This window comes from Vulpes vulpes, chromosome 11 (assembly GCF_048418805.1).
Source record: "Vulpes vulpes isolate BD-2025 chromosome 11, VulVul3, whole genome shotgun sequence".
In the NCBI taxonomy this organism is placed as follows: Eukaryota; Metazoa; Chordata; class Mammalia; order Carnivora; family Canidae; genus Vulpes; species Vulpes vulpes.
The window spans coordinates 53,607,966-53,633,271 of NC_132790.1; the positions used below are offsets into that span (position 1 = coordinate 53,607,966).

Below are 25,306 nucleotides of genomic sequence, written 5' to 3' on the forward strand. Positions count from 1 at the left end.
AACCCCTCGGACATTCAAGAGAAAGAGAACTTTCTATAATTCCTGATCTAGGACTGTCTCCAAGATTTATTTTGCAAGATGCAAGAAGGATATCCACAGACATCCTAGACTGATATTTGCAGGGGGTGGGGTGGAGGAGAAAAAACAAAATTTCTGAAAGAATGATTGTAAAATTGGTCATGGATTCAGAAATTGCCTCCCAAGATGAGGGGCTAGGGGACAAAGAGGGAGTGAATCTTTACTGGTGGTATTTTTCTAGTGCTGGATTTGTTTAAACTATGCACATATATTTTAAAAATAAAGAGTTTTAAAAATCACTAGGAAAGGATTTGGTGGAGAGAGAGGGAGATTAAATAATCAGGACAGGAGAAGTAACTCACCTCCTTCCTCCCTGGCCAGGACCTCTTGACCTTTTACTACTCCATTGAGCTCTCCATAAAATCAGGCATGTTTTAACGAAATGAGTTTTTGTGACATTCCACATTAATCACCCCATATTGTCTATTGCTAGATAACAAATTATCCCCAAACAATAAACATTGGCTCTCTCACCGTTTCTGTGAATCTGTACATGGCTTACCAGAGTGCCTCTGATGTTGGGTAGAGCCGCAGGCATCCCAGCGCTGGATGGGCTCATGCCAGTGGCTGCTGGGAGCCTCAGGACCCAGACGTGAGTCCCTCGCCAGGTGGGCCTCTCCACATGTGAGGGCCACTCAACAACTGGGCAGCTAGCACATGAGAAGCACTTCCCACCACCCTGTGCCACACCTCAGAGCTAGCACATGAGAAGGAGCACCTGAGACAGAAGCCACAGCCTCAGAAGTGACATTCCCTCACTTTTGTTGTGTTCTCTTGTTGAGAAGTGAGTCACTAGGTCCAGCGCATGCTCTAGGAGAAAGGGTTCCAAAAAGGGGTCATACCAAGGGCAGGAACCACTGGGGGCCAGTTAGAGGATACCTACCACATATCCCCAAACTCAGCTCAATTGAATGCTTCTTTGTATGCTAATATTCTATTCCAGTTCATCAATATGTCTTTTGCATCCTGAGTAAAAGGGAACTCATGATTTCATCACTGTAACCTCTTCCATAACCTTATATCCTCAGAATAACCAGCTGTTGTTTTGTCATTCTGCAATAATACTTTGGGGACTCCCATCTGTTTTGGATACTTCCTGAATTCTATGAATTTGATAAAATTTGGGAAGTTTGATAAAATAGGAAAGTGGCCATTACTTCACCCTTCAAAATCACTTAGGTACCAGGACATTCTCCTATATCATGTAAGAGACAGGCCTTGATTTTAGGAAATATTACTGATGTATTCAGGGGCCAAAAGGTATGTATATGGTCTGCAACTTACTCTCAAATGGTTCAGAAAAAAAAAAAATAGGGAATAATGAAGCAAATAAGGCAAAATGAAAGCAGTTGGCAAATCTGGTTAAGAGTACTTATGACTCCCTAATACTGTGCATGCAATTTTTCTGCAAGTTTGAAATATCAAAATTAAAAGTTTAAAAAATAATTTGCAGACCCCTCCCCCAGACTTGCTAAATGAGAATTGCAAATGGGACCTGCGAAACTTGTTTTATGGAAGATCCTCAAATACATCCTGGTTGTCAGTAAGGTTTGGCACTAACTACATGAAAGTCGGCCTCATCTCATTCTTAAAGCTGTCTGCATAGAGCATCTGGAACCCGTTGGACTTTGCTTCCTTGGGTAAACCAAGGTAGTCCCATAGTTCATGCCCTAACCACCACCTTTGGTTCTCCTTCAGCTATAGAATTGGCCCCTTGGAGGGAATGGGGTTTGGTGGTGAAGGGGGAGTCTAATTATACAGCCCAGGGAAGAAGGGAGATTCCCAGGATGTGTTTATGGTCACTGTACAGGGCAGAAGCAGTGGGTCCCAGCACAGAACGGTAGAAGCACTTCCCACCACCCTGTGCCACACCTCAGAGCTCTGGAGCATGCCAGTGACTCACCCTGCCCTTGGGAGCCCACTCTGTCTCAGGGAGGCCAGTGGGCAGATGGCATCACACCAGTTGTCCCTTACATCAGGGTCCTCTGCTTGTGGGTGCATGAGAGGCCTGCCAGTCCTGCCTGCGGGAGGCCCAAGAAGCTTCCCGGAAGTGTGCCTGGGATGCTGTGTCTTCAGAGAGCATTCACAGGTTTAAGTGAGGCTGTGGGCCTAGAGGCTGCTGCCAGGTCCATGTGCTGGGCAAGTCAAAAAGAGAACTGCTTTTCTCACAGCGCCCTGCACAGCAGCCTGCCTGAGGGCACAGGAAGGGGACGGGGCAGGGCCCAGAGAGCCCTGGACCTGGGAAAGGGAATCCTGAGAGCTAGGCTCAAGGTCCAGTCCAGGTGTATCCACCTGGGAGCCAGAGACCCTGGGAGTCTCCAGCACTCTCCCAGGGGCTCCAAGTGCTTCATAGCACTGGGGTCGCCGGCTGGGATCAAGTACTGTAGGGGGCTCAGTGGGACACAGCACTGGGGTTGCCGGCTGGGGTTGAGTACCGTAGGGGGGGGTCAGTGGGCGCTACTGCCCTGATGACAGAGTTCCCTGGAGGGCAAGAGTGCAAGAACTGTGGGCAGTGCCCCTTTCTCGCTGCATCTATTGGTGGCAGGCCTTTGCACCTGCTGAGGGCTTTGTTTGGAAATAGCTGTCCTCTCATTGCATGGAGGCCTGTCAGCTCTGAGTCATAGCACTGTTTTGTTCCATTTCCGCCTTGTGGATGTTTTCCTCTGTGGTTAGGCCTCACTTCCTCCCAGCCCGGTCCAGCTGGCTGCTGCACTGTGCACGCCTGGGGCTGACGGGCTCTTCTAGCACACCAGGGAGGTCTTGATACTGATACTCATTCGTTCTTGAAGATAAGGGTGCCGGGGCTTTGTCCACAATCTGCTGTTGTTAACTGTTGGGATGTTTTACCCTGCCCTTCCAGTGGTTTTTGTGCCCTTTCAGTTAAGCCTCCAGAAGTTAGAGCATTTATGCGTGTGCTTTGCCACATACTTACCCAGAATGCTCGGTTCCCAGGGCCAAAAACGCACAGTGCAAACCACAGCCTGGGACAACTGTTTGATTCTTATTTGGTGCAAGCTTGCTTTTTGGCTCATCCAAAACAACCTATTTGTTGTTGAAACCCTGACTTGTTTCCCCCTCCTAGATGCATGTGAATGAACTGTGAATCAGCTGCGGGCTTTGCTAGGTGACCCAGAATCACTTCACTAGAACCTGACCACATGCTCCTAAAACATTTGTGCCCCCTTAACAAAATGACCTGCAGGTCATTCAGGGTAAGAGGCAAAAATCATGTGTATTTTATTACCTTTACCAGGGGTTCCCCTGTCAGCAAACAGCTTATCCCTTATGCTCTCTGCTGTTCTTGGCTTCACACAGAGACACAGCAGTAATAGTAGAGGAGGAACTAAATATTTGAAGGCATGTTTAATTCAACACCTATTAGGTGGGCCAGCTCGTGTTTCTAAACAGCAAAGCAAGGAGACAGAGTCCTGATATTCTAGATACCAGGACTTGGTTAGACATTGCCTGCAGCCCTGTGACTTAGGCAGGATTGTGCTGGCTGACAGCTTCACCCAAACCGTGACTGTGATCTCTTCCAAAGGTCACACTAAATATGGCACTGATCACACAGGCTAGATTCCCATCTTTCTAGAACTTTCCAGATTCTGAAAAGTGTGTGATGGAAACGGGAGGAAGCCATTGCTGCTCAAAACAGCATGAAATGCAGCCACATTTTTAGACCTGGAAGCAATGAGTAGAACCAGATGGAGTTGGAATGAAGTATTTGGTGCTAACTTTTGCAGTGATTTTTAGGAGCCTCGTGAAGTGCCGTTTTACAACTTCTCTCTCTCTCTTTGACATGCTCATCTGAATGTGGTATGTAGACAGAACTGCAACATTTTACTCCTAGCTTTTCTCTGAATTTGCAAACTTTTTTTTTTTCTACCAAAGTACACCTGAATTGGCCTCATCCAAAGAACCAAGAACATCTTCTAAGTACATCTGTGCAATTAGGGCCCAAGAACAATCAGAACTTTTGTATTTCCATTAGATGGACAAATTGAACCTGTGGTATTACATACAGAATAATAAGTAGCTGTTATTATATTTCTGTTATTTTGGAGAGAATCCAAAAGAACTTTTGGAATATGGTCAAAAACAGGGATTTTCCCATGCATTTGTACCTGCTACCTTTCAGTGCCGTACTGGTACCTGGGAGCACTACTCTTCAAGGCCCCCATATACATGGGGTACATGTATAATGCACTAAGTGGCTAAGCGTGGATTGGTTCCATAATTAATTTCAGTGAAACTCTGTAATCATTGCAATTTAGAAAACCCCATCTCGGCTCATATAACACCAACACGTACCAGGCCACATCTCCCCCTAAGCATGAGCACATTCGGGAGAAACCTGACGTGGTCTGACTAGACTGTATGTGGGGTGTCAGCCATGAATGCTCGTTTCTTAATCCAGACTCTGTGTTCTGGTCACACAAGGGTCTTAGATTTCTTTGGGCTCAAAGACATTTGCAAAAAGAAAAAACTTTCTTCCTCACAGAAGTGATGAACTTCATGTCTGTATTATATTTTTTAACAGTATAAAAAATAGACATGAACTTAAAAAAAATCATCCAGGCTACTACTGACTCCACCTGTTACAGAGTCTGACCTGGATCCCTCCACCTGGAAGAGAGTTCATGGAAAGATAGTTGTTGGGCAGAGGTGGTTTGGTGCTATGGATGGATTTCAATGGCCTGTTGTCACCAACTGAGACAGCGTTGTGTCACTTAAGTTCTAGGTTTCAGGAAACACTGACAGCCCAGATGTGCTAAAGACCCTGTGATACAGCAGTGAGGTGTGTTCAGTGATTCCCATCACCCTGTTTTTAGCCGTCGGTGTTGGTTACGATTGCAGCCACTCACCCAGGAGGGGATATAAAGTAATAGAAAGTAAAGTGAAATAAAAGATGTGAAAAGCAGGAATTTTTCTATTTAATGAGGTTTATAGATGAGAATAAGGAGACATTTAGCTGCTTTGAGGGAAAGAGGTGTCAAGTGAATGAAGGCTAGAGTGCCTGCTTTCTGCTAACGATGTTTTTGTTGGAGAATAAGATCAAATGTGATCAAGTAGACCATCCCTGGCTCCAGCTTTGCCCAGGCTTCTCAGGAGGGGCACCTATGGTGGCAGTCCTGCTGGTCCCCACCACAGGACCTAAGGCTGCTATTCTTACCTGCTGGGGATGGGGCTCTGCCCCCCAGAGTGTAGGGAACATGCCAGTCTCTTAGGGGATGGAGGCAATGTGGAGTTGTAAAAATCATAGTCAATGTTATAACTGTTGGTTTGGTTTTAGTCATATTATTGATTGTGAAATACTAGATTGACGGAGGATAGTGATGTCTGTGTTTATCAAAGAGCCATACAGTGTTTAGATGGAGAGAAACAACCTCACTACCCTGGGAAGATCCTAAAGGCGCGGGGTGGCACTGTGCTCTCTGTGTGGCCTGAGGTTGGGCCTGTGTTTTACTAGCATCTTTCTTGTCTTTGGTGATGGATGAGGTGTGTCTGAAGGCTGGAGCCACTCTGCAGCAGATGGGAGCCCTTTCCGTGCCTGCACACCCCCGGGGTCCCCATGGCAGGTGCACAGAAAGGTTACAGGGACCTCTTGGGGCAGAGATGGCAGCTCGCCCTGTGTAGCCATTGTCTCTCTCCTGGTTCGCAGCGATGGCACTGTTTTCTTAGATTAAAGGTTATTCTCCCCTTAATATTTAAGTAAAATGTTTATTTTAAATTTGAAAAAAAAAGCTTTGGTTGAAACCCTAGTGTGGGCAGTAGACTGTCTCCTACATTTAATTCAGGGGACCGTTTACCTCAGCCCTTTATTTTCTAAATTGTTTGGGTTTTGCTTCATGCCACAGCGAAATCCTGACCCTACCACCCCTTGACTCAGGACTCCCGATGAGCACTCTGGGTTCCCTCTGACCGACCGCCACACCACCCCTTCACCCCCAGTTGGGATCCTGTTAGAGACCTTTAATTTCCCTGGTTAATCAGTAGTATTTATTTCTATTCTTTGGGCTCCTAAGCCTTTGTGTGTCACCTTGGCCCAACCCAGTATTGAAGTTTCAGTTGCTGGGTCTCTGTCTAAATGCCATCTAGCCACGGCTTTCACTGAAGGAGCTGGTGGGAATGTTCTTTGAAGCAGCCACTGGTGATTACTGTCCTTTTTTCCCTCTGCATGTGTCCTCTGGCCTGTCTCCTACCCACTAACAGCCTGAACCCTGAGCCCTGGGATGTCCCTGCCTATAAACCTAGGACCTGCAGATAAAGATGAGAACTGACCGGGTTGACATTTGCCTTGGCTGGTCACAAATCCCCCTGGGACTCATCTCCTAAAGGACCCTGGTGACCTATGTGTAAGCTTTTGCAGTGAGAAAAGAACACTGCCTCCCTCCTTAGCTCCCAGGGCTTCCAGACAAAGGGAGTTACATCCTGATGGATCTAGTACATCTTTCCTGTGGTTAGATCAGGAGTGGGCCATTTCCTGAGCAGGTGACACGGAAAGTTTTGTTCTAGAAGTTCCTCATGCCGATCAGACGCTCAGTCATCTGGGTGATCTGAAGAGCTTGGTAAACTGACATCACTGGTGTGCCAGTATCATGGGCTGATGAAAAGCAATCAGATCCTCCATCTCCATCTCTTCTGATAAATAGCCCTGGACGATACTGTAGCAGAGGGAGGGGATGGAGGATTGCCTCCTTCACTTCACTGTACAAAGTAACATTACCCCTAGAAATCTAGTTATTTCAGTGAAAGATGCCTTAGAAAACTAACTCAGTATATTTTTTTATAATAAATTTATTTTTTTATTGGTGTTCAATTTACCAACATACAGAATAACACCCAGTGCTCATCCCGTCAAGTGCCCCCCTCAGTGCCCATCACCCATTCACCCCAACCCCCCACCCTCCTCCCCTTCCACCACCCCTAGTTCGTTTCCCAGTTAGGAGTCTTTATGTTCTGTCTCCCTTTCTGATATTTCCCACACATTTCTTCTCCCTTCCCTTCTATTCCCTTTCACTATTATTTATATTCCCCAAATGAATGAGAACATATAATGTTTGTCCTTCTCCGATTGACTTATTTCACTCAGCATAATCCCCTCCAGTTCCATCCACGTTGAAGCAAATGGTGGGTATTTGTCATCTCTAATGGCTCAGTAATATTCCATTGTATACATAAACCACATCTTCTTTATCCATTCATCTTTCGATGGACACCGAGGCTCCTTCCACAGTTTGGCTACTGTGGACATTGCTGCTAGAAACATCGGGGTGCAGGTGTCCCGGCATTTCATTGCATCTGAATCTTTGGGATAAATTCCCAGCAGTGCAATTGCTGGGTCTAGGGCAGGTCTATTTTTAACTCTTTGAGGAACCTCCACACAGTTATCCAGAGTGGCTGCACCAGGTCACATTCCCACCAACAGTGTAAGAGGGTTCCCTTTTCTCCGCATCCTCTCCAACATTTGTGGTTTCCTGCCTTGTTAATTTTCCCCATTCTCACTGGTGTGGGGTGGTATCTCATTGTGGATTGGATTTGTATTTCCCTGATGGCAAGTGATGCAGAGCATTTTCTCATGTGCATGTTGGCCATGTCCATGTCTTCCTCTGTGAGATTTCTCTTCATGTCTTTTGCCCATTTCATGATTGGATTGTTTGTTTCTTTGCTGTTGAGTTTACTAATAAGTTCTTTATACATCTTGGAAACTAGCCCTTTATCTGACACGTCATTTGCAAATATCTTCTCCCATTCTGTAGGTTGTCTTTGAGTTTTGTTGACTGTATCCTTTGCTGTGCAAAAGCTTCTTATCTTGATGAAGTCCCAATAGTTCATTTTTGCTTTTGTTTCTTTTGCCTTCGTGGATGTATCTTGCAAGAAGTTACTGTGGCCAAGTTCAAAAAGGGTGTTGCCTGTGTTCTTCTCTAGGATTTTGATGGAATCTTGTCTCACATTTAGATCTTTCATCCATTTTGAGTTTATATTTTGAGTTTGTGTATGTTTATATTTTGAGTTTGTGTATAGTGCAAGAGAGTGGTCTAGTTTCATTCTTCTGCATGTGGATGTCCAATTTTCCCAGCACCATTTATTGAAGAGGCTGTCTTTCTTCCAGTGGATAGTCTTTCCTCCTTTATCGAATATTAGTTGACCATAAAATTCAGTGTCCACTTCTGGGTTCTCTATTCTGTTCCATTGATCTATGTGTCTGTTTTTGTGCCAGGACCACACTGTCATGATGACCACAGCTTTGTAGTACAACCTGAAATCTGGCATTGTGATGCTCCCAGATATGGTTTTCTTTTGTAAAATTCCCCTGGCTATTCGGGGTCTTTTCTGATTCCACACAAATCTTAAAATAATTTGTTCTAACTCTCTGAAGAAAGTCCGTGGTATTTTGATAGGGATTGCATTAAATGTCTAAATTGCCCTGGGTAACATTGACATTTTCCCAATATTAATTCTTCCAATCCATGAGCATGGACTATTTTTCCATCTCTTTGTGTCTTCCTCAATTTCTTTCAGAAGTGTTCTGTAGTTTTTAGGGTATACATCCTTTACCTCTTTGGTTAGGTTTATTCCTAGGTATCTTATGCTTTTGGGTGCAATTGTAAATGGGATTGACTCCTTAATTTCTCTTTCTTCAGTCTCATTATTAGTGTATAGAAATGCCACTGATGGGGATCCCTGGGTGGCGCAGCGGTTTAGCGCCTGCCTTTGGCCCAGGGCGCGATCCTGGAGACCCGGGATGGAATCCCACGTCGGGCTCCCAGTGCATGGAGCCTGCTTCTCCCTCTGCCTATGTCTCTGCCTCTCTCTCTCTCTCTCTCTCTCTCTCTTTCTCTTTCTCTCTCTCTCACTGTGTGCCTATCATAAATAAATAAAATAAAATAAAAAATTTAAAAAAAAGAAATGCCACTGATTTCTGGGCATTGATTTTGTATCCTGCCACGCTACCAAATTGCTGTATGAGTTCTAGCAGTCTTGGGGTGGAGGCTTTTGGGTTTTCTATGTAGAGAATCATGTCATCGGCGAGGAGGGAGAGTTTGACTTCTTCTTTGCCAATTTGAATGCCTTTAATGTCTTTTTGTTGTCTGATTGCTGAGGCGAGGACTTCCAGTACTATGTTGAATAGCAGTGGTGAGAGTGGACATCCCTGTCTTGTTCCTGATCTTAGGGGAAAGGCTCCCAGTGCTTCCCCATTGAGAATGATATTTGCTGTGGGCTTTTCGTAGATGGCTTTTAAGATGTCGAGGAAAGTTCCCTCTATCCCAACACTCTGAAGGGTTTTGATCAGGAATGGATGCTGTATTTTGTCAAATGCTTTCTCTGCATCTAATGAGAGGATCATATGGTTCTTGCTTTTTCTCTTGCTGATATGATGAATCACATTGATTGTTTTACGAGTATTGAACCAGCCTTGTGTCCCGGGGATAAATCCTACTTGGTCATGGTGAATAATTTTCTTAATGTACTGTTGGATCCGATTGGCTAGTATCTTGTTGAGAATTTTTGCATCCATGTTCATCAGGGATATTGGTCTGTAATTCTCCTTTTTGGTGGGGTCTTTGTCTGGTTTTGGAATTAAGGTGATGCTGGCCTCATAGAACGAATTTGGAAGTACTCCATCTCTTTCTATCTTTCCAAACAGCTTTAGTAGAATAGGTATGGTTTCTTCTTTAAACGTTTGATAGAATTCCCCTGGGAAGCCATCTGGCCCTGGACTTTTGTGTCTTGGGAGGTTTTTGATGACTGCTTCAATTTCCTTCCTGGTTATTGGCCTGTTCAGGTTTTCTATTTCTTCCTGTTCCAGTTTTGGTAGTTTGTGGCTTTCCAGGAATGCGTCCATTTCTTCTAGATTGCCTAATTTATTGGCGTATAGCTGTTCATAATATGTTTTTTAAATCGTTTGTATTTCCTTGGTGTTGGTAGTGATCTCTCCTTTCTCATGCATGATTTTATTAGTTTGAGTCTTCTCTCTCTTCTTTTTAATAAGGCTGGCTAATGGTTTATCTATCTTATTAATTCTTTCAAAGAACAAACTCCTGATTCTCTTGATCTGTTCCACAGTTCTTCTGGTCTCGATTTCGTTGAGTTCTGCTCGAATCTTTATTAACTCTCTTTTTCTGCTGGGTGTAGGATCTATTTGCTGTTTTTTCTCTAGCTCCTTTATGTGTAAGGTTAACTTTTGTATTTGAGTTCTTTCCAGTTTTTGAATGGATGCTTGTATTGCGATGTATTTCCCCCTCAGGACTGCTTTTGCTGCATCCCAAAGATTTTGAACGGTTGTATCTTCATTCTCATTAGTTTCCATGAATCTTTTTAATTCTTCCTTAATTTCCTGGTTGACCCTTTCATCGTTTAGCAGGATGGTCCGTAACCTCCACGTGTTTGAAGTCCTTCCAAACTTCTTTTTGTGATTTAGTTCTAATTTCAAGGCATTATGGTCTGAGAATATGCAGGGATGATCCCAATCTTTTGGTATCAGTTCAGACCCGATTTGTGACCCAGTATGTGGTCTATTCTGGAGAAAGTTCCATGTGCACTTGAGAAGAATGTGTATTCAGTTGAGTTTGGATGTAAAGTTCTGTAGATATCTGTGAAATCCATCTGGTCCAGTGTATCATTTGAAGCTCTCGTTTCTTTGGAGATGTTGTGCTTAGAAGACCTATCGAGTGTAGAAAGCGCTAGATCGAAGTCACCAAGTATAAGAGTATTATTATCTAAGTATTTCTTCACTTTGGTTATTAATTGATATATTTGGCAGCTCCCACATTCGGGGCATATATATTGAGGATTGTTAAGTCCTCTTGTTGGATAGATCCTTGAAGTATGATATAGTGTCCCTCTTCATCTCTCACTACAGTTTTCGGGATAAATTTGAGTTTATCTGATATAAGGATGGCTACCCCTGCTTTCTTTTGAGGACCATTTGAATGGTAAATGGTTCTCCAACCTTTTATTTTCAGGCTGTAGGTGTCCTTCTGTCTAAAATGAGTCTCTTGTAGACAGCAAATAGATGGGTCCTGCTTTTTTATCCAGTCTGAAACCCTGCGCCTTTTGATGGGGTCATTAAGCCCGTTCACGTTCACAGTTACTATTGAAAGGTATGAGTTTAGTGTCATCATGGTATCTATTCAGTCCTTTGTTTTTGTGGGTTGTTCCACTGGACTTCTTCTTAATGGGGAATTTTAAGAGTCCCCCTTAAAATTTCTTGCAGAGCTGGTTTGGAGGTCACATATTCTTTCAGTTCCTGCCTGTCTTGGAAGCTCTTTATCTCTCTTTCCATTTTGAATGAGAGCCTTCCTGGATAAAGTATTCTTGGTTGCATGTTCTTCTCATTTAGGACCCTGAATATATCCTGCCAGCCCTTTATAGCCTGCCAGGTCTCTGGGGAGAGGTCTGCTGTTACCCTAAATCTCCTCCCCATAAAAGTCAGGGATTTCTTTTCTCTTGCTGCTTTAAGGACCTTCTCTTTATCTTTGGAATTTGCAAGCTTCACTATTAAATGTCGAGGTGTTGAACAGTTTTTATTGATTTTAGGGGGGGATCTCTCTATTTCTTGGATCTGAATGCCTGTTTCCCTTCCCAGATTAGGAAAGTTTTCAGCTAGGATTTGTTCCAATACATATTCTGGCCCTCTGGCCCTTTCGGTGCCCTCGGGAACCCCAATTATACATAGGTTTTTCTTCCTCAAGCTGTCATTTATTTCCCTTAATCTGTCTTCATGGTCTTTTAATTGTTTGTCTCTTTTTTCCTCAGTTTCCCTCTTTGCCATCAACTTGTCTTCTATGTCACTCACTCGTTCTTCCACCTTGTTAACCCTCATCGTTAGGACTTCTAGTTTGGATTGCATCTCATTCAATTGATTTTTAATTTCTGCCTGATTAGGTCTAAATTCTGCAGTCATGAGGTCTCTTGACTCCTTTATGCTTTTTTCTAGAGCCACCAGTAGCTGTATAATAGTGCTTCTGAACTGGCTTTCTGACATTGAATTGTAATCCAGATTTTGTAACTCTGTGGGAGAGAGGACTGTTTCTTTCGAGGTGAGGTTTTCCTTCTAGTCATTTTGCTCACTGCAGAGTGGCCAAAACAAGTTGTATTGGGAAAAGGAGAAAAAGAAGAGAAAGAAGGAAAGAAAAGAGAAAAAGAAAAAAGGAAGAAAAAAGAAAAAAAAACAGAAGAAAAAGAGAAAGAAAAAGAAAGAAAGGAAAAAAGGGTGGGGGAAGCAAACAGAAATAAAAAAAAAAAAAACACAGAGGGCAGTATCTTCTGATTCTATATACTTTAAGTCCCTTGACTTCCCCTGGAACTTGTCCGTCCAGCTGGTCTTCTGGGGGAGGGGCCTGCTGTGCTGATTCTCAGGTGTTAGCACTTGGGGGAGCTGCTCTGCCCCCTGCCTGGTGCAGGGCTCAGTGGGGGTGTTTACCCCGTGAGGCCCCAGGAGGAACAACCGCAGTGGCGGGGCCAGCTCTGGAGCCCTGGAGTCAGCTCCCGCAGTAACTCCGGGGCTCTCCGTCTGCAGGGCCTGGAGGCTCCGGGGCAGGGCCGCTGATCTGCTCAGCCCTGGGCAGGAGCGTCCTCGCTGTCCTGGGCCCTCCTGGCCTCTGCCTGTCCCGGGGGAGGCCGGATCCTGGGCTGTGTCCCGGCGCCCTGTGCTCCGGAGCCTGCGCTGTTGGATCCGCGCTCCCGCCCCGCAGCCCCCTCCGCGGAGCCGCCGCCCGAGCCCCTCCGAGCTGCTCCGGGTCCCGCCATGCGCGCTGCAGCCCTTAGGGAGCTCGGCGCACTCCCCCGGGGTGCAGGTGCCTGTTAGTGTCCCCGGGAGCCCGAGGGCATCCCCGCCCCCCTGGGGTCCTGCTCCACCTCCCTGTAGGCCCCTTTCCGCCGGGAAGGTTGGTGCAGCTCCTGCTTCTCCGGGACGGGGCTCTCCTGTCCTGGGGACACTCGCCCCGGCCTCAGACCGGCTCCTCGCGGGGCCCCTCCCCCTGGAGGCCTTTTGTTTCTTTATTTCTTTTTCCCCTCTTCCTACCTTGATAGAAGCGCGAACTCCTCTCACTGTAGCATTCCAGATGTTCTCTTTAAATCTCAGGCCGAATTCGCAGTTTTTCAGGATGATTTGTAGGTTATCTAGGTTATTTGGTGGGGACAGGTGACTTGGGGACCCTACTCTTCCGCCGTCTTGCCCCTCCTCCTAACTCAGTTTATAAAAAAGTTTAGTCATTCATCCTCTGATTTGAGGCAAACTAATCACCATGCATTTTTAAAAAATATTTTATTAATTTAGTTGAGAGAGAGAAGTGGAGGGGGGTGGGGAGCAGGGAGGGAAGGCAAGGGAGGGAGAAAAAATGAATCCTAAGCAGACTCCATGCTGAGCACAGCTGACAGGGGACTCAATCTCAGGACCCTAAGGTCATGACCCGAGCTGAAACCAAGTGTCAGACACAACTGACTGAGCCACCCAAGCACCCCCACCATACTCCTTTTACATGGTTATCTGCCAAAACACAAAATGCTTTTTTTCCGTATTCTCATACAGAATTGGTGGCCCCTTCATGTGACCTTTGTGATTTGCCAAGGATACCTATCCTGTGTGTCTTCTTCACCCTCCCTATTATCACCCTCTTTATGTGGTCATGAGCACACAGTAGATGGCCATTCGAGAAGTACTGATTGTTTTTTCTTTATATTATTTCCTTATCATTACTCATAGCTTGATTTTGATCTCAGCCTCTTTTTATTTAAAATGAGATTTTGCGGGGGTGGGGTACCACTGTTTATTAGAGATTTCCCATGGCTCATTTGAACTTTACTGTATTTACTTCTTCTTTTTTTTTTTTTTTTTTTAGTGTAGATTCTCTTGTTTTTTTTTTTTTTTTATTTTATTTAAATTCAGTTTGCCAACATATAACACCCAGAGCTCATCTCATCTCATCATGTGCCCTCCTTAATGCCTGTCACTCAGTCACCCTATCCCTCCACTCCCTCCCCTTCTGCAACCCTTTTTCCCCCCAGAGTTAGGGGTCTCTCATGGTTTGTCTCCCTCTCTAATTTTTCCCACTCAGTTTCCCTCCCTTCCCTTGGGATCCTTTTCACTATTTCTTATTATGCCCTGTATGAGTGAAAGCATATGATAATTATCTTTCTCTGTTTGACTTACTTCACTCAGCATAATACCCTCTGGTTCCATCCACATCAATGTAAATGGTGGGTATTCGTCCTTTCTGATGGCTGAGTAATATTCCATTGTATACATAGACCACATCTTTATCCATTCATCTTTCGATGGACAGTGAGGCTCCTTCCACAGTTTGGTTACTGTGGACATTTCTGCTATAAACATTGGAGTGCAGATGTCCGGTGTTTCACTACATCAGTATCTTTACAGTATACCCAGTAGTCCAATTGCGGAGTCACAGGGTAGCTCTATTTACAATGACACTTTTGTTGCACAAATTCTGTCTGCATTGGACCTGATGCCCCATGGTAGGCTGTGCCACCCCAGACCTAAAGGGGGCAGGGTTAAGTGCCCTCCCCCAGCCCGCTGCTGTGCCATCCCCCGATGTGGGTCCCCAGGCCCTCCAGGGCCCTCTCTCCTTATTCTCCACACTTGGGTCTGGATGTGTCCAAAATACATCCATTCAGTTCAGCTGCCTTTTAAGCAACATGTTACCAGTTTTCTCACCTCATCTAAAGAAGGAGACATCACTTATTTTAACCCTGGTGGTTCCTGAATGATGCTATATGTGTACTCTCCTTCCCATGCCCAGTGAATTGCACTTTGTTGCCAGATTTAGGTTCTGGTTCTTTCCAGTGCTGGATGCTCTCGTTAGTGGTGTGCCAGTCACTAGCCTTCCCGTGTTTGAGCTGTTTGAGCACTTGCGATTTTGCCAATTAGCATTCCTACAGCATTTCCCATGTTTTCTGGTTCGTGTGCCCTTCAGAGGCCTTTCCTTCTAAAAAAGAAAAAAGAAAAAAAAAGCCAAGGACTTCTGTCTTCTTTAAATATTTAACTTGTCCTTCCTGGAGTTGTAAGCAACTTTTTAAAATCTTGCTCAAATTTGTGCTTACAATCAGGATAGGGGTTAGGGTGGTGGGTTCTAGAGCCAGACTCCCCTGGCTTAGAAATGTAGCAAAAAATCTCTGACAGGACAAAATTTAAGCCTCACCAAGAATCAAAAACATCTCAGCAGACCCTCTTAAGATGGAAGTGTGATCCAACTGAACCTGAAGCTCCTGGCACAGGTGGCTGGGGCAGAAAGATGAGTGATGTTAAAACAGCGCAAAGCCAAAAGTCCATCAGCAGGCTGGGCTCAAGCCTCCTGTGAGCTGTGTGACCTTCTCAGTGTCCCCAGTCCTCAGTTCCATCTTTAGCATGATGATAATGGTAATTTTCTCATAGGGTGGTTCTGAGGAACACATGGGTAAATACATAGACTTTAGAACAGTATCCAGTATGTATTATGATATAACTGCTGGTCACAATTTAAGTTACACAAAAATAATAGAATGTGACAGACATTAAAAGTTGTATCAATAAAGTAGGAGGAGAAAAAAGGGTTGGATATAAGCACAATTAGAAATGCAGGAAATGGGCAGGCAGGGAATAAGCTGCCAAGGATTACATGAAGCTGCTACAGAAAATATGCACGAAGCATGGGACTGGTGCTCTGAACATACCTACCTGTGTTCGCAGCCCATGGTAAACCATCTAGATGGAGTGTGCCCATCCCATTCTGAAAGCCTGGGTGCCAATGAAGGGTCTGCTACATTCATTGCTTAGTGATTTCATGTGAATTTTGGGTAAATGGAAATGCAGTCTGCATGTAGGGCCCAGAACTCAGAAAAAATACCAGAACCCACTGATGGAATGTGGAAGGACAGAGGCCATGTGCAGCCCTGAGGAGGGCTTTCTGTACTTCCCAAACCCAATCAGGTGGGCCACTCTCTCATCAGTTTTGCTTTATCATTTTTGTTTGCATTCAGCACCTTTTAGCCACCTCTAGAACTTCACAGCATGGGCAGATAGATCATTTTAGTAACCCACGTTTCAGAGACAGCTGTGTCTAATCAAACGTATTTGGCACCCTATTCCAGAAGCCTCAGAATAAATGCATACCTGGGGATAGCTGGGAAACAAGTCTCTGCTTCTGCAGGCCCTCACTCTCTACAGAAAGTATACTGCATTCTCAGGGTATCTGTGGCATTTTCCTTCCAAGAGCCTTTAACTTCTGTGTTTGGAAATTTAGCTCTGAAACCCCATCATGCAGAGAAAACAGGACTCAATTATTTAAGAAGTAGATGTTAAAAAAAACTTTTTCCAGTTAAATTGACTATATGCTCTCCAGAGTCAGCTGGTGCAGTTAATGGACTTGTGCCCCCATTGGGTGAACCGAGCATGGCCCCTGGGCCTTAGAGCCTCTTTGGAGCTGGGTTTTGATCTTGGAGGGTTTTAGTTTCCAGCTGGGATCAAGCTGGTAATCTGGCAAGCTTCCTGGTAGCCCTGACTTTCCTCCTCCCTCCACCTCCCTGGCTTTAATCGCAGACCACCTGAGCCAGGGCCAGAGCTACACCTGGGGGAATTCGGGGGGACCCGAGATCCCTGTTCCCACTGAGTCACAATCCTAAGGGGCCCAGACCAGCATCACTACCAGGTAAGGTAACTGGGACTCCGAATGAAATCCTGGGACTGGAAAGCTCACACTGCAGTGTGTTCTCTGGGATCCCATGCGTGTGACAGACAAATCAATATGTAGTTCAGATAGTGATGCTGACTTGGGGAACAGGAACGTGCCTCATTTACACACCCAGAAAAGGGGGTTATTTCCCAGGTCACTTGTCATGCCCAGTGGGGGCTAAACCGCAGTCTCGCTGGCTGTCGCTCTGGGCTCCAGGCTGTGGTCCTTCTTCATGGCTCCAGTTCAAGGTCCTGCACTGCGGGCCATGGGCACAGAGTCATGCCCCTGCTCCAGAGAGTACACGCTAGGTAGGAGGGAACATCGAAGCTGGGAAAACCCTCATATTAACATGCCATACACAGATGATGTGAGTGCAGTGCAGGAGTTCCAGTGGAGAGTGACAGTGACATGCAGCCTCTCTGGGCTGAGGAACCTGGGGTTTAGTCCAGGACCTATGGGAAGCCTCTGTGGTTGCACATGTGTGTTCCCTGTTTTAAAACCTGGCTTGGGGTGCTTTGGGATGGTGTCAAGAAGTCCTAGAGGCCAGCAGTGGGCTCAGTGGATGTGCTTGGTGGATGGGGTTGGCGGGCCCTGCGGCCAACTGTAGACACAGGAGGAGGACACAGAGGCATCCCCTCACCGGCTCAAGTTTTGATGTGAGCAACCAAGTAGTAGTGGCCCCTGACATGGGGTGGATGGGAGAAAAGCTGGTGGCTGGGGTGGGGATGTGGGACTCAGAGGCTGGCGTGTCTGACAGTCATCTGCCTTCACATGTTTTCATCAGATGTTGAAATGAAGCAGGTGCTCTGGAGGGAGAGGTGACATATGTCATGGCCCCAGGAGCGCCCAAGGTTCCCCAGGCGCCACTGCCCCTGCATCCACTGCTGTGGGGCTTATGAGAACCCAAAAGCATTGCCAGGCCCAGGGCATTTCATCGTTATATTAGAATATGTCCAAAACACTGATTATTTGAGGGAAACTTTCTTTTAGACGTAGCAAATAAAAAATATTGAGGCAGCCAGCTGTCTCTGTCAGAAGAGCATGTAATTCTTGATCTTGGGGTCGTGAGTTTGAGCCCCATGCTGGGTATAGAGATTACTAAAAGAAATTTAAAAAAAAAAAGTTTTTGTGAAACGTCCCACTCTTTACTTTTTTACCTGAACTGTCAGACCCTTGTTTAATTTTGCCCTGATTCTAGTGACATGACCGAAGACAAGTTGCTTAGCCTCAGCCTGGTCAGTGACACACAGAAAACCTCACTGGTGCTTACAGGGGGTGCACAGGCATAGCTGTGTGTGAGGGAGGCTTCCAGTTCTGCTCCTTCCTGCTCACCAGAGCTAGAGACAGAATCATCCTGGGGGAGCCCCGTTAAGTCAGAATGGAGGTGAGTAGGGGACCGGTGATGCCAGTGCTCTGTCACCAGGCCTGCATAGCCGAGGCTGGCAAGATTTGGGGGAGCGGGGTACTGCAGATGCCATTGCTGACCTGAACTGGCCTGAGAACACAGTTCCTGTCAGACCTGTTGCCCCAGGACGCCCTGGCCTGTGAAGCTAGCAGCTGACTCCGGGCAGCCACTGAGCTCTGCCCTGAGCCAGCTCCTGGCCAGTGGAGCTTCCAGTAAACAGGAAAAGATGAATGCACAGGCTCTTTTTGTCTGTCAGCCAGGAGCTCCCAGAGAATGTCTCTGGGAGTAGTTGCTGCTTTTGAGGGGAAGGGGTAATGGAGTAGCTGCTAACAGATTTCAGATTGGGCAGGAATGTAATCCACTGGTTGTGGTTTCCTGAGTGCTGTGAATAGAAGGATCCCAGAGCTGATTGTGGGTTCAGCCAGAGAGTCTCTGCGACCAGTCCAGGAGGGGGCAGGGGCCATCTCAGGTCTGTAGAAAGCACTGCAGGTCTCAGGAAGCATTTCTGTGCGTCTCTGCAGGGAAAAATGGGTCCAATTCTGCATCCTTTCTTATGTTCAGCTGTGCATTTGGACAACACACTTAGTGATTAGGCTCCTCCTATAAATATTATTAATAGTGATGCAAGTCAGTCTATGCTTTTTAAAGAGTTATCTGGAGCATGAGTGTTTTAATGAGTCATGAATTAGGGAAGATTTCATTCTCTTCATTCTGATGCTTTTTGTAGGGAAGAAGTCAGCGCTATTATCCTGCTTGTATTTTTAGTAAGGTTTTAATTTAAGAATCCCTAAAGAAGCCAAGGTGTTTTTTGTTTTTGTTTTTGAAAGGGTTATGTTGCCCCCTTCCCACTACATCTCCCCAGGTAGGGCTGCTAAAAAGCAAAAGAAGTGGGCCCCAGCTACAGACCAACGAGTTCGTGTAGAGGCCTGAGTCTGCATTTAAGAGACTCTCCAGATTCTTAAGGACCAAACCGTCAATCAGTGTTCTTTCAGATTAGGAAGTCTGTGCTTCTGGAATTCATTCTGCCAATGCTCGTCATCTGCCCCGAATAGAGGAGGAAGTGGGGAGCAGACTGGGTTGGGGCCCAGCCCCTTGGCACCTCTGCACCAGGAGGGTGGGGTACTTCTTCACTGAGTTCATGACAGCAGCTGGAGAGGATCTAGATCTGTGAGCAGTGCACAGCATCTGGGTTTCCTGAGAGAAGCTGCCTCAAGACACCGTGGCTTCTGACTCCGTCATTCAGGAGGATTGGCAGAGGTCTGCCCATTTGCACAGGACAGGTCTGGGTGTCACTCGCTGGTCTCAAAACCAGTTTAAGTCTCTCTCTGTGGCAAGCAGGCTGCTGCAGCTTGTTTCTTCTAAACTGCTTGGGTGTTTCTCTGGGCTTGAGCCACAGGTTTGAAGTTCTGCTTCTGCCACTGGCTCAGCATGTCCAGCGAGGAGGGCAGGAGACCCAGGGAGACAAGCCAGGCCTCTGCTGCCCTCACAGCCAGGGTGCTCAGTCCTGCACTGGCAAAAGGTTGGGGAGCACAGGCCTTCCTGCCCACCGTGGGCCCTGTTTTCTCTGGAGGGCACCAAGCTTCAGGAGGCAGATCAGGCCCTGTGGGACCCACCACTGAGGCAAAGGGCTGTAGGGACAGGTACTCCTGGGCAGACTGCTCCTGCTGCCTGGGCTGGGGCGTGAGTGGGTGGTGGGGTCCCTGGCCATCATTCCAACCTTTGCAACCAGCAGCACAGCCAGTGCAGACAGCCACAACCTCCCAGACATCCCTCGTGCTCAGGAGCCACCCTGAGCAGGTAGGGAGGTGGTTCTGAACCACTCCCCTGGCCTGAGTGAAGCTCCCACCTTGAGCCAGGTCGATCAAGGGAGGGTTCCATCTGACAGCCTAGCTGCTGTGGAGCAGGATGCCACTCCCAGGAGGTCTGCACCTCTGCAGTGCACCTCTGGAGTGCTTCACCTGCTGGCAAGCGGCTCCCAACAGTAGCCACGCTCATCATGTGACAGCAGGCTGCACCCTGCAGGGAGCCTTACAGACTCCTTTGGACGGAAACCCATTTTGATTTTCCTCCCCATGTGGAATGCTGAGGAAGCAAGGCTAGAAGATTCCATGACAAGCTAGGGACTATTTTATCCTCATTATAGTTCTAGTTTAGTTAAATTTATTTATCCTTTAAATTTCTTATAGTTACTGTCAAATTAGGAAATAAATTAATATTCTCTCATAAAAAGACATTTTAAAAGGTCTCGTAAGTATTAAATGACACCAGCTGGAAGAATCTATGGTGAATCTGGGCTGAAATAATAACAGTTTTCCCGTCTGGGGATAGCTCACACCAGCAATGAACAGGGAAAGTGGGCTCACAAGGGGACAGGAAGTAGCAGCAGAAGAGGGATCAGATGCCAAACATGACTTCTAGGGGACTCTCAGGTGGCCTGGCAGTCTTGCTTCTGCAGGTCTGTGAACCAAATCAACCCATCAGCCTCATGCTGGCAGGTGAGGTTGTACAGATATTGTGACTGTGAGTCCTTCGGCCCACCTCAGCTCCCATGCCCACATCATGTACTAGGTCGGCCTGCTGCAGTGCTCTGTCCCACACAAGAAGAGCTCACTCCCACCTGTCCCCTTCCCCATTAAGAGCCACCCCCTAAATCCTGTGTCTTTGTGGACCAGCAAAAGCCCGGCAGGCCCCTCCCCAGCCCACGGGGTGAGCGATGGCCCCCAAGCTCACATCACTGTGCCCCCTGTGGTGGACAGGCCAGGCTCTGAGCAAGGAACCATCTGCAGTGAAATGGGGTCATCCGAGATGCTGCAGATGGAAAGGATCCTCACAAGGGGAAATCGGGTTGAAGTAGAAGACAGATTATAGACTATGAACAGGACTCCTCTTAAGGAAACAGGGAGAGTGTGGGCATTGGTGTCCAGCCTGGTGTGCTTGGAGCTTCCGGGGAGGGGGGGTGGGCAGCCAGATACCTGGAACACCAGCCGTGTTTGTGATTAGGAACACCTGGAACACCAGCAGTGTTTGGGCTCAGAGTCTTGTTTTCCCCATCAGTAAATAACTGTTATCAAAAATCAGTGTGTGTATTTTAAGCCAAATTCCAAAGGAGTTATTAATTTTTTTCAACAAACAGGCAGAGCTAGAGTGATGTTTTCCATCACCCATGGGACAGAGGGGGCTGGGAGCTGTGGGGGCCTAGGGGACTGTCCAGGGTAGGGGGCTCAGGACTGGGAGCAGTGGGACCTCCCCCACAAAGGCTGCCTTGTCCTTGGGTGTAGGCTCCTTCTGACCCTTCCCACTTGGCCTGGCCCTCAGGGGGACTTCATAGGATGTCCCCAGTGGTACTGGACGGCTCGATGGCTCGGGATGGTCCTATGGCTGTAGGGACAGAGGACTGGTGAAATGTCTGCTGTTTTGGTGTAGCTGCTCTGGGCCAGGGACTTCATGCACAGTGACCCTCCCCCCAAAGCCACCGTGCAAAGTGTGCACTGTGGCTCCCACTATGCAGATGTGGAAACAAAGAGGCTCATAGAAGTCAGCTTTCCAGGGTCACCAAGTTTACATAGAGACAGAGCAAGAACTTGGCCCCAAGTCAGTACTCCAGGCCTCCTGCTCTGTCCTTTCCCCTCCCCTTGCCCTAGGGATCCAGGGAGGACATTCCAGCTGCCTCGAGTTTCTGTATCTGTAGAATCCCCATTGCACTAGTAGGTTCACACAACAGGACATTCCCAGCCCAATCCCTCTGGCTCCCATCTCATCAGGGTCAGAAGCCCGGGCTCTGCACTCTCAGGAAGCCTCAGGCAGTGTCAAGAGTGCGCCGGCTCCTTCTCAGGGTTCAGTGTGCTCTGATGGAGCTCAAGGGACACCATCACCCAGGGAGCCTGGGCCACCATCTGGGGGCCACCACTCAGGCTTGCATGGCTCACCCACTATTGTGTTCTCTCAACAGCAAATGAAGCTCATGGCCCAGAACCTGAAGGAGGAATCACAGGAAAGCAGTAAGAAGGAGGAGGCCTGAGCGCCCGCCCAGGCTGCCTGGAGTGAGGGCGGAGGGGCACCTGGAGCAACAAAGTGGCCCCTGAACCCTGACCCCATGCAGGGCCACAAGAAGGGATGCCACGTGGCAGGCACCCTCCTCCATGTGCAGTGTCCTGGTGAGGGCCAGGGGACAGGGCGGCCAAGACCTGGCCCTTCCTGGGCCCCCAGTCGGCCCATGTCTTCCCGCCCCTGCCCAGGCCCTGTTTGTCACCGCTGCAGCTGTCTCACCTCGCCCCAGAGCCTTGCTCGCGGGGACCACCACTCTCCATTCACCTCTCACAGCAACGGGCCCTTCCATGGGCTGGGCAGCTGGGCAGGGTGTGAACCCCCCAGACACACACATACACACACACACACACCCCACCCCCGGAGCTGGTCTGGGGCTTCCTGCTGAGCCTCACTTGAGAGGGAGGGTGTGCCTCCAGGCAGCGTTGCCAGCACCTGGACAGCTCTAAATGCCTCTCTCCTGTTCTGTTTTTGCAGTATGTTAACAGACCCTTTTCTCAACAAAAAACAGAGTAACTGAGCTATTAAAGGCAACACTTACCTCTCTGACTCCTACTTACTGGACTGGGACTGAAACTCCCTCCCTTCTGAGATGAACCCTGGGTTGGGTCATTGAAGGGGAACTGTAGAGGCGGGGAACTGAGAACCTCAGCTTGAGGCTGGGCACCTGTGTGCCACTTCCAAAGCCTGTGGCCTGGGCCTGGGCAGTTCTCAAGAGGTTCTGCTCACTGGAGCCTGTCCCCTCAAGGGGCCTGGCACGGGCCACTGGGGCTGCTTTCATGCCCATGGCACCAGGCCAAGGGCCAGCTGCCTCCCCTGCATCCTGATCCCAGGAAGAGGACAAGGGCCCCTGCCCAGGGGTGTCATCTGCCGTGAGGCTGCACCCACATCTTTCACAGGCACATGGGTGCTAACTAGAGCTCAGGCTGCTGCCCTGGCCTCAGTCTGACCACGAGGACCCCCCAGGAGGGCAGAGCCTGGCGTTTGTCTCCTGCCAACTGCCAAGCTCTGCCTGGTGCGGCAGCCCCCGCCCCCCAGTGTCCCTCACAGCTGGGCCACTGCGGACCTGTGGTCCCTTCTTCCTTCCTCTGGGGGAAGAGCAGCCAGGAGGGGCCGGGGACCTTCCACTTCTAGACCCGTCTGAGTTGGGGGCCCTCCCTCCGTGTCAGGGCGGGGATGGCCTCAGCGGGGCCCGCTGGGAGCCCGACTCCCACCCTCGTCTGCCCCCGGAGTCGTGGGCTTGGTCCGCGGCGGCCCTGGCACCGTCACCTCGGGGCGCTCTGCTTGGTGGCTGCCTTCCGGAAGGTGGACGGCCCCCGGGGCCCGGGCCTGTGCGGCGGGGAAGCGGCCGGGGAAGGGGGTGGCGCCCGCGCCCTTGGTGCCCTCGGTGCCCCCGCGGAGGCCGAGCTGGAGCAGGGGCGCGGCCCGGTGCTGAGGGGGTGCCCCTGGAGCCCAGGGCTGCCCCTGCCTCCCCCGGTTGGGCTCCTGTTCCCCGGGCCCTGCCGCCCCCCAGCCGGGGTCCTCATCCCCCCTCAGGCCTCCTGGGGTTCTCGGGGAGGGCCCGTGGGGGCAGAGGCCGGGGAGGCTCGGCCCTTGGAGGCGGCCCCGCGTTCCCGAGGCCGCCGAGTCCGACGCCACCGCGGGCCACCAGCCGGGCTGCGGCCAGCCCGGGCCACCAGCCCCGAGGGGCGGAACGGAGCCGGGGAGGCGCCCGGCATCTCTCCCCGTGGACGACCCCGCGCCCCCAGCTCTCCCCCAGGCCCTCCTGGGGAGGTGCGGGGCGTCGGGGGGCCTGGTGGGCTGCGAGCCAGCTCCCCTCGGGCAGGCAGGTCACAGGAGCCCCGTGGCATGCCCGCCCAGCCGCCGGCCCCACGGCGTCCCCAGGCCTGGGCCTGGGCTTCTGCAGGCAGAGCCCAGCCCCTGCAGCCTTGGGGACGGGAGGGTGTCAGACAGTGGCCACACTGGGTCGGAATGGAGGCCAAATCTTGATCTTAGTGGCTTAGGGGAAGAAGCCGGAAGCCTGTGGTTAGGGATACCGGGTCCTATGATGGAGCTGGAGGCCGGGAGTCCACTGCCCTCCTTGGTATACCCTATGGGCCTCAGTTTTCTTATATTGTTCTCTTTTATAGATGAGGAAACTGAGGCACACAGGCTCCCCCCAGCAGTGTCCCCACGCTCCACAGCCCCACATCTGCCAAGATGGTACTGCTGCCTTGCACCAAGCTACCCACTGCTTGCTCTCTCCTCAGCCCTGTAGCTCTCATCCCATCTCCAGCAGGAAACTAGCAACAGAAGGAAAAAGACCAAAGGCCCCAGAACCAGGATCCAGAGTCCTCCAGCTGATTTATCTCAAGAATCCCTGCGCAGCCCTGTGAGGATGGTACCTGGCACCAGCTCTTGGCCGCCAGCAGACCACAGGGCCACGTCTGAAGAAATAGGCCAGGCTTCCTTGCATGTCCCCACACCCACCTGAGGATGGCTTGAAGAGCAGGGACCTGAGCCTGGCGCCACCAGCTCCTCCAGAAGCCCCCAGAGCCTGAAGGAAAGAGGTAGCTCCTGTGCCAGGGCAGCTGTGGGAGCATCCTTTCATCCCAGCCACAAGAAGGCCACAACCTCTTCAGAGGATGGAAGATACTTCTGATCCTGTCAAGAGGCCCAGTTATGGTCTTCTCATCCATGCAGAAGTGGGAACCCAGGAAGGTTGTGGGACACTGCTTGTCAGGGCTTTCTAAGAGCCAAAATGAGGAGGTCTTGCAAGCCAGCCAGGGGGCCCCAACCAAGGCCCACACCAGGTGGGCAGCGAGTCCTGGACCGGGGCCCAGCCGCACAGGGCCTCGGATTCCTCAGAGCATGTCCGCACGCATAGGGAAAGAATCACCTGGACCTTGTTCAAGCATTCGCCCTGGCCCTACCACCCCGGGCCTGAGGGACAGGATTTGGGCAGTTTGGCCCAGGAGCCCACGTCTCTGAAGGCAGCTCATGTCGACATGGGTACGTGCCTCCCTTTACAAGGCTGTCTGGCTCGGAGAAGGGAAACCAATTAGGTCTCCCCGCTTGTGGAGACTGGTGAGCCACTTTGAAGCCACCTCTGCCCCTCCCCACCCCG

At 49.1% G+C, this 25,306-nt stretch overlaps 1 protein-coding gene across 1 annotated transcript in view; it reads left to right on the forward strand.

The window, feature by feature from the left end:
- The window catches only part of ANO10 (anoctamin 10), a 229,601-nt gene extending 206,846 nt beyond the window's left edge, over nt 1-22,755 (forward strand). Inside the window, exon 13 of the mRNA XM_026016370.2 lies at nt 22,106-22,755. Coding sequence (XP_025872155.1) covers nt 22,106-22,174 — 69 coding nt within the window. The 3' untranslated portion in view covers nt 22,175-22,755. The remainder of the gene's footprint in view (nt 1-22,105) is intronic.
- The last annotated feature ends 2,551 nt before the right edge of the window (nt 22,756-25,306 follow it).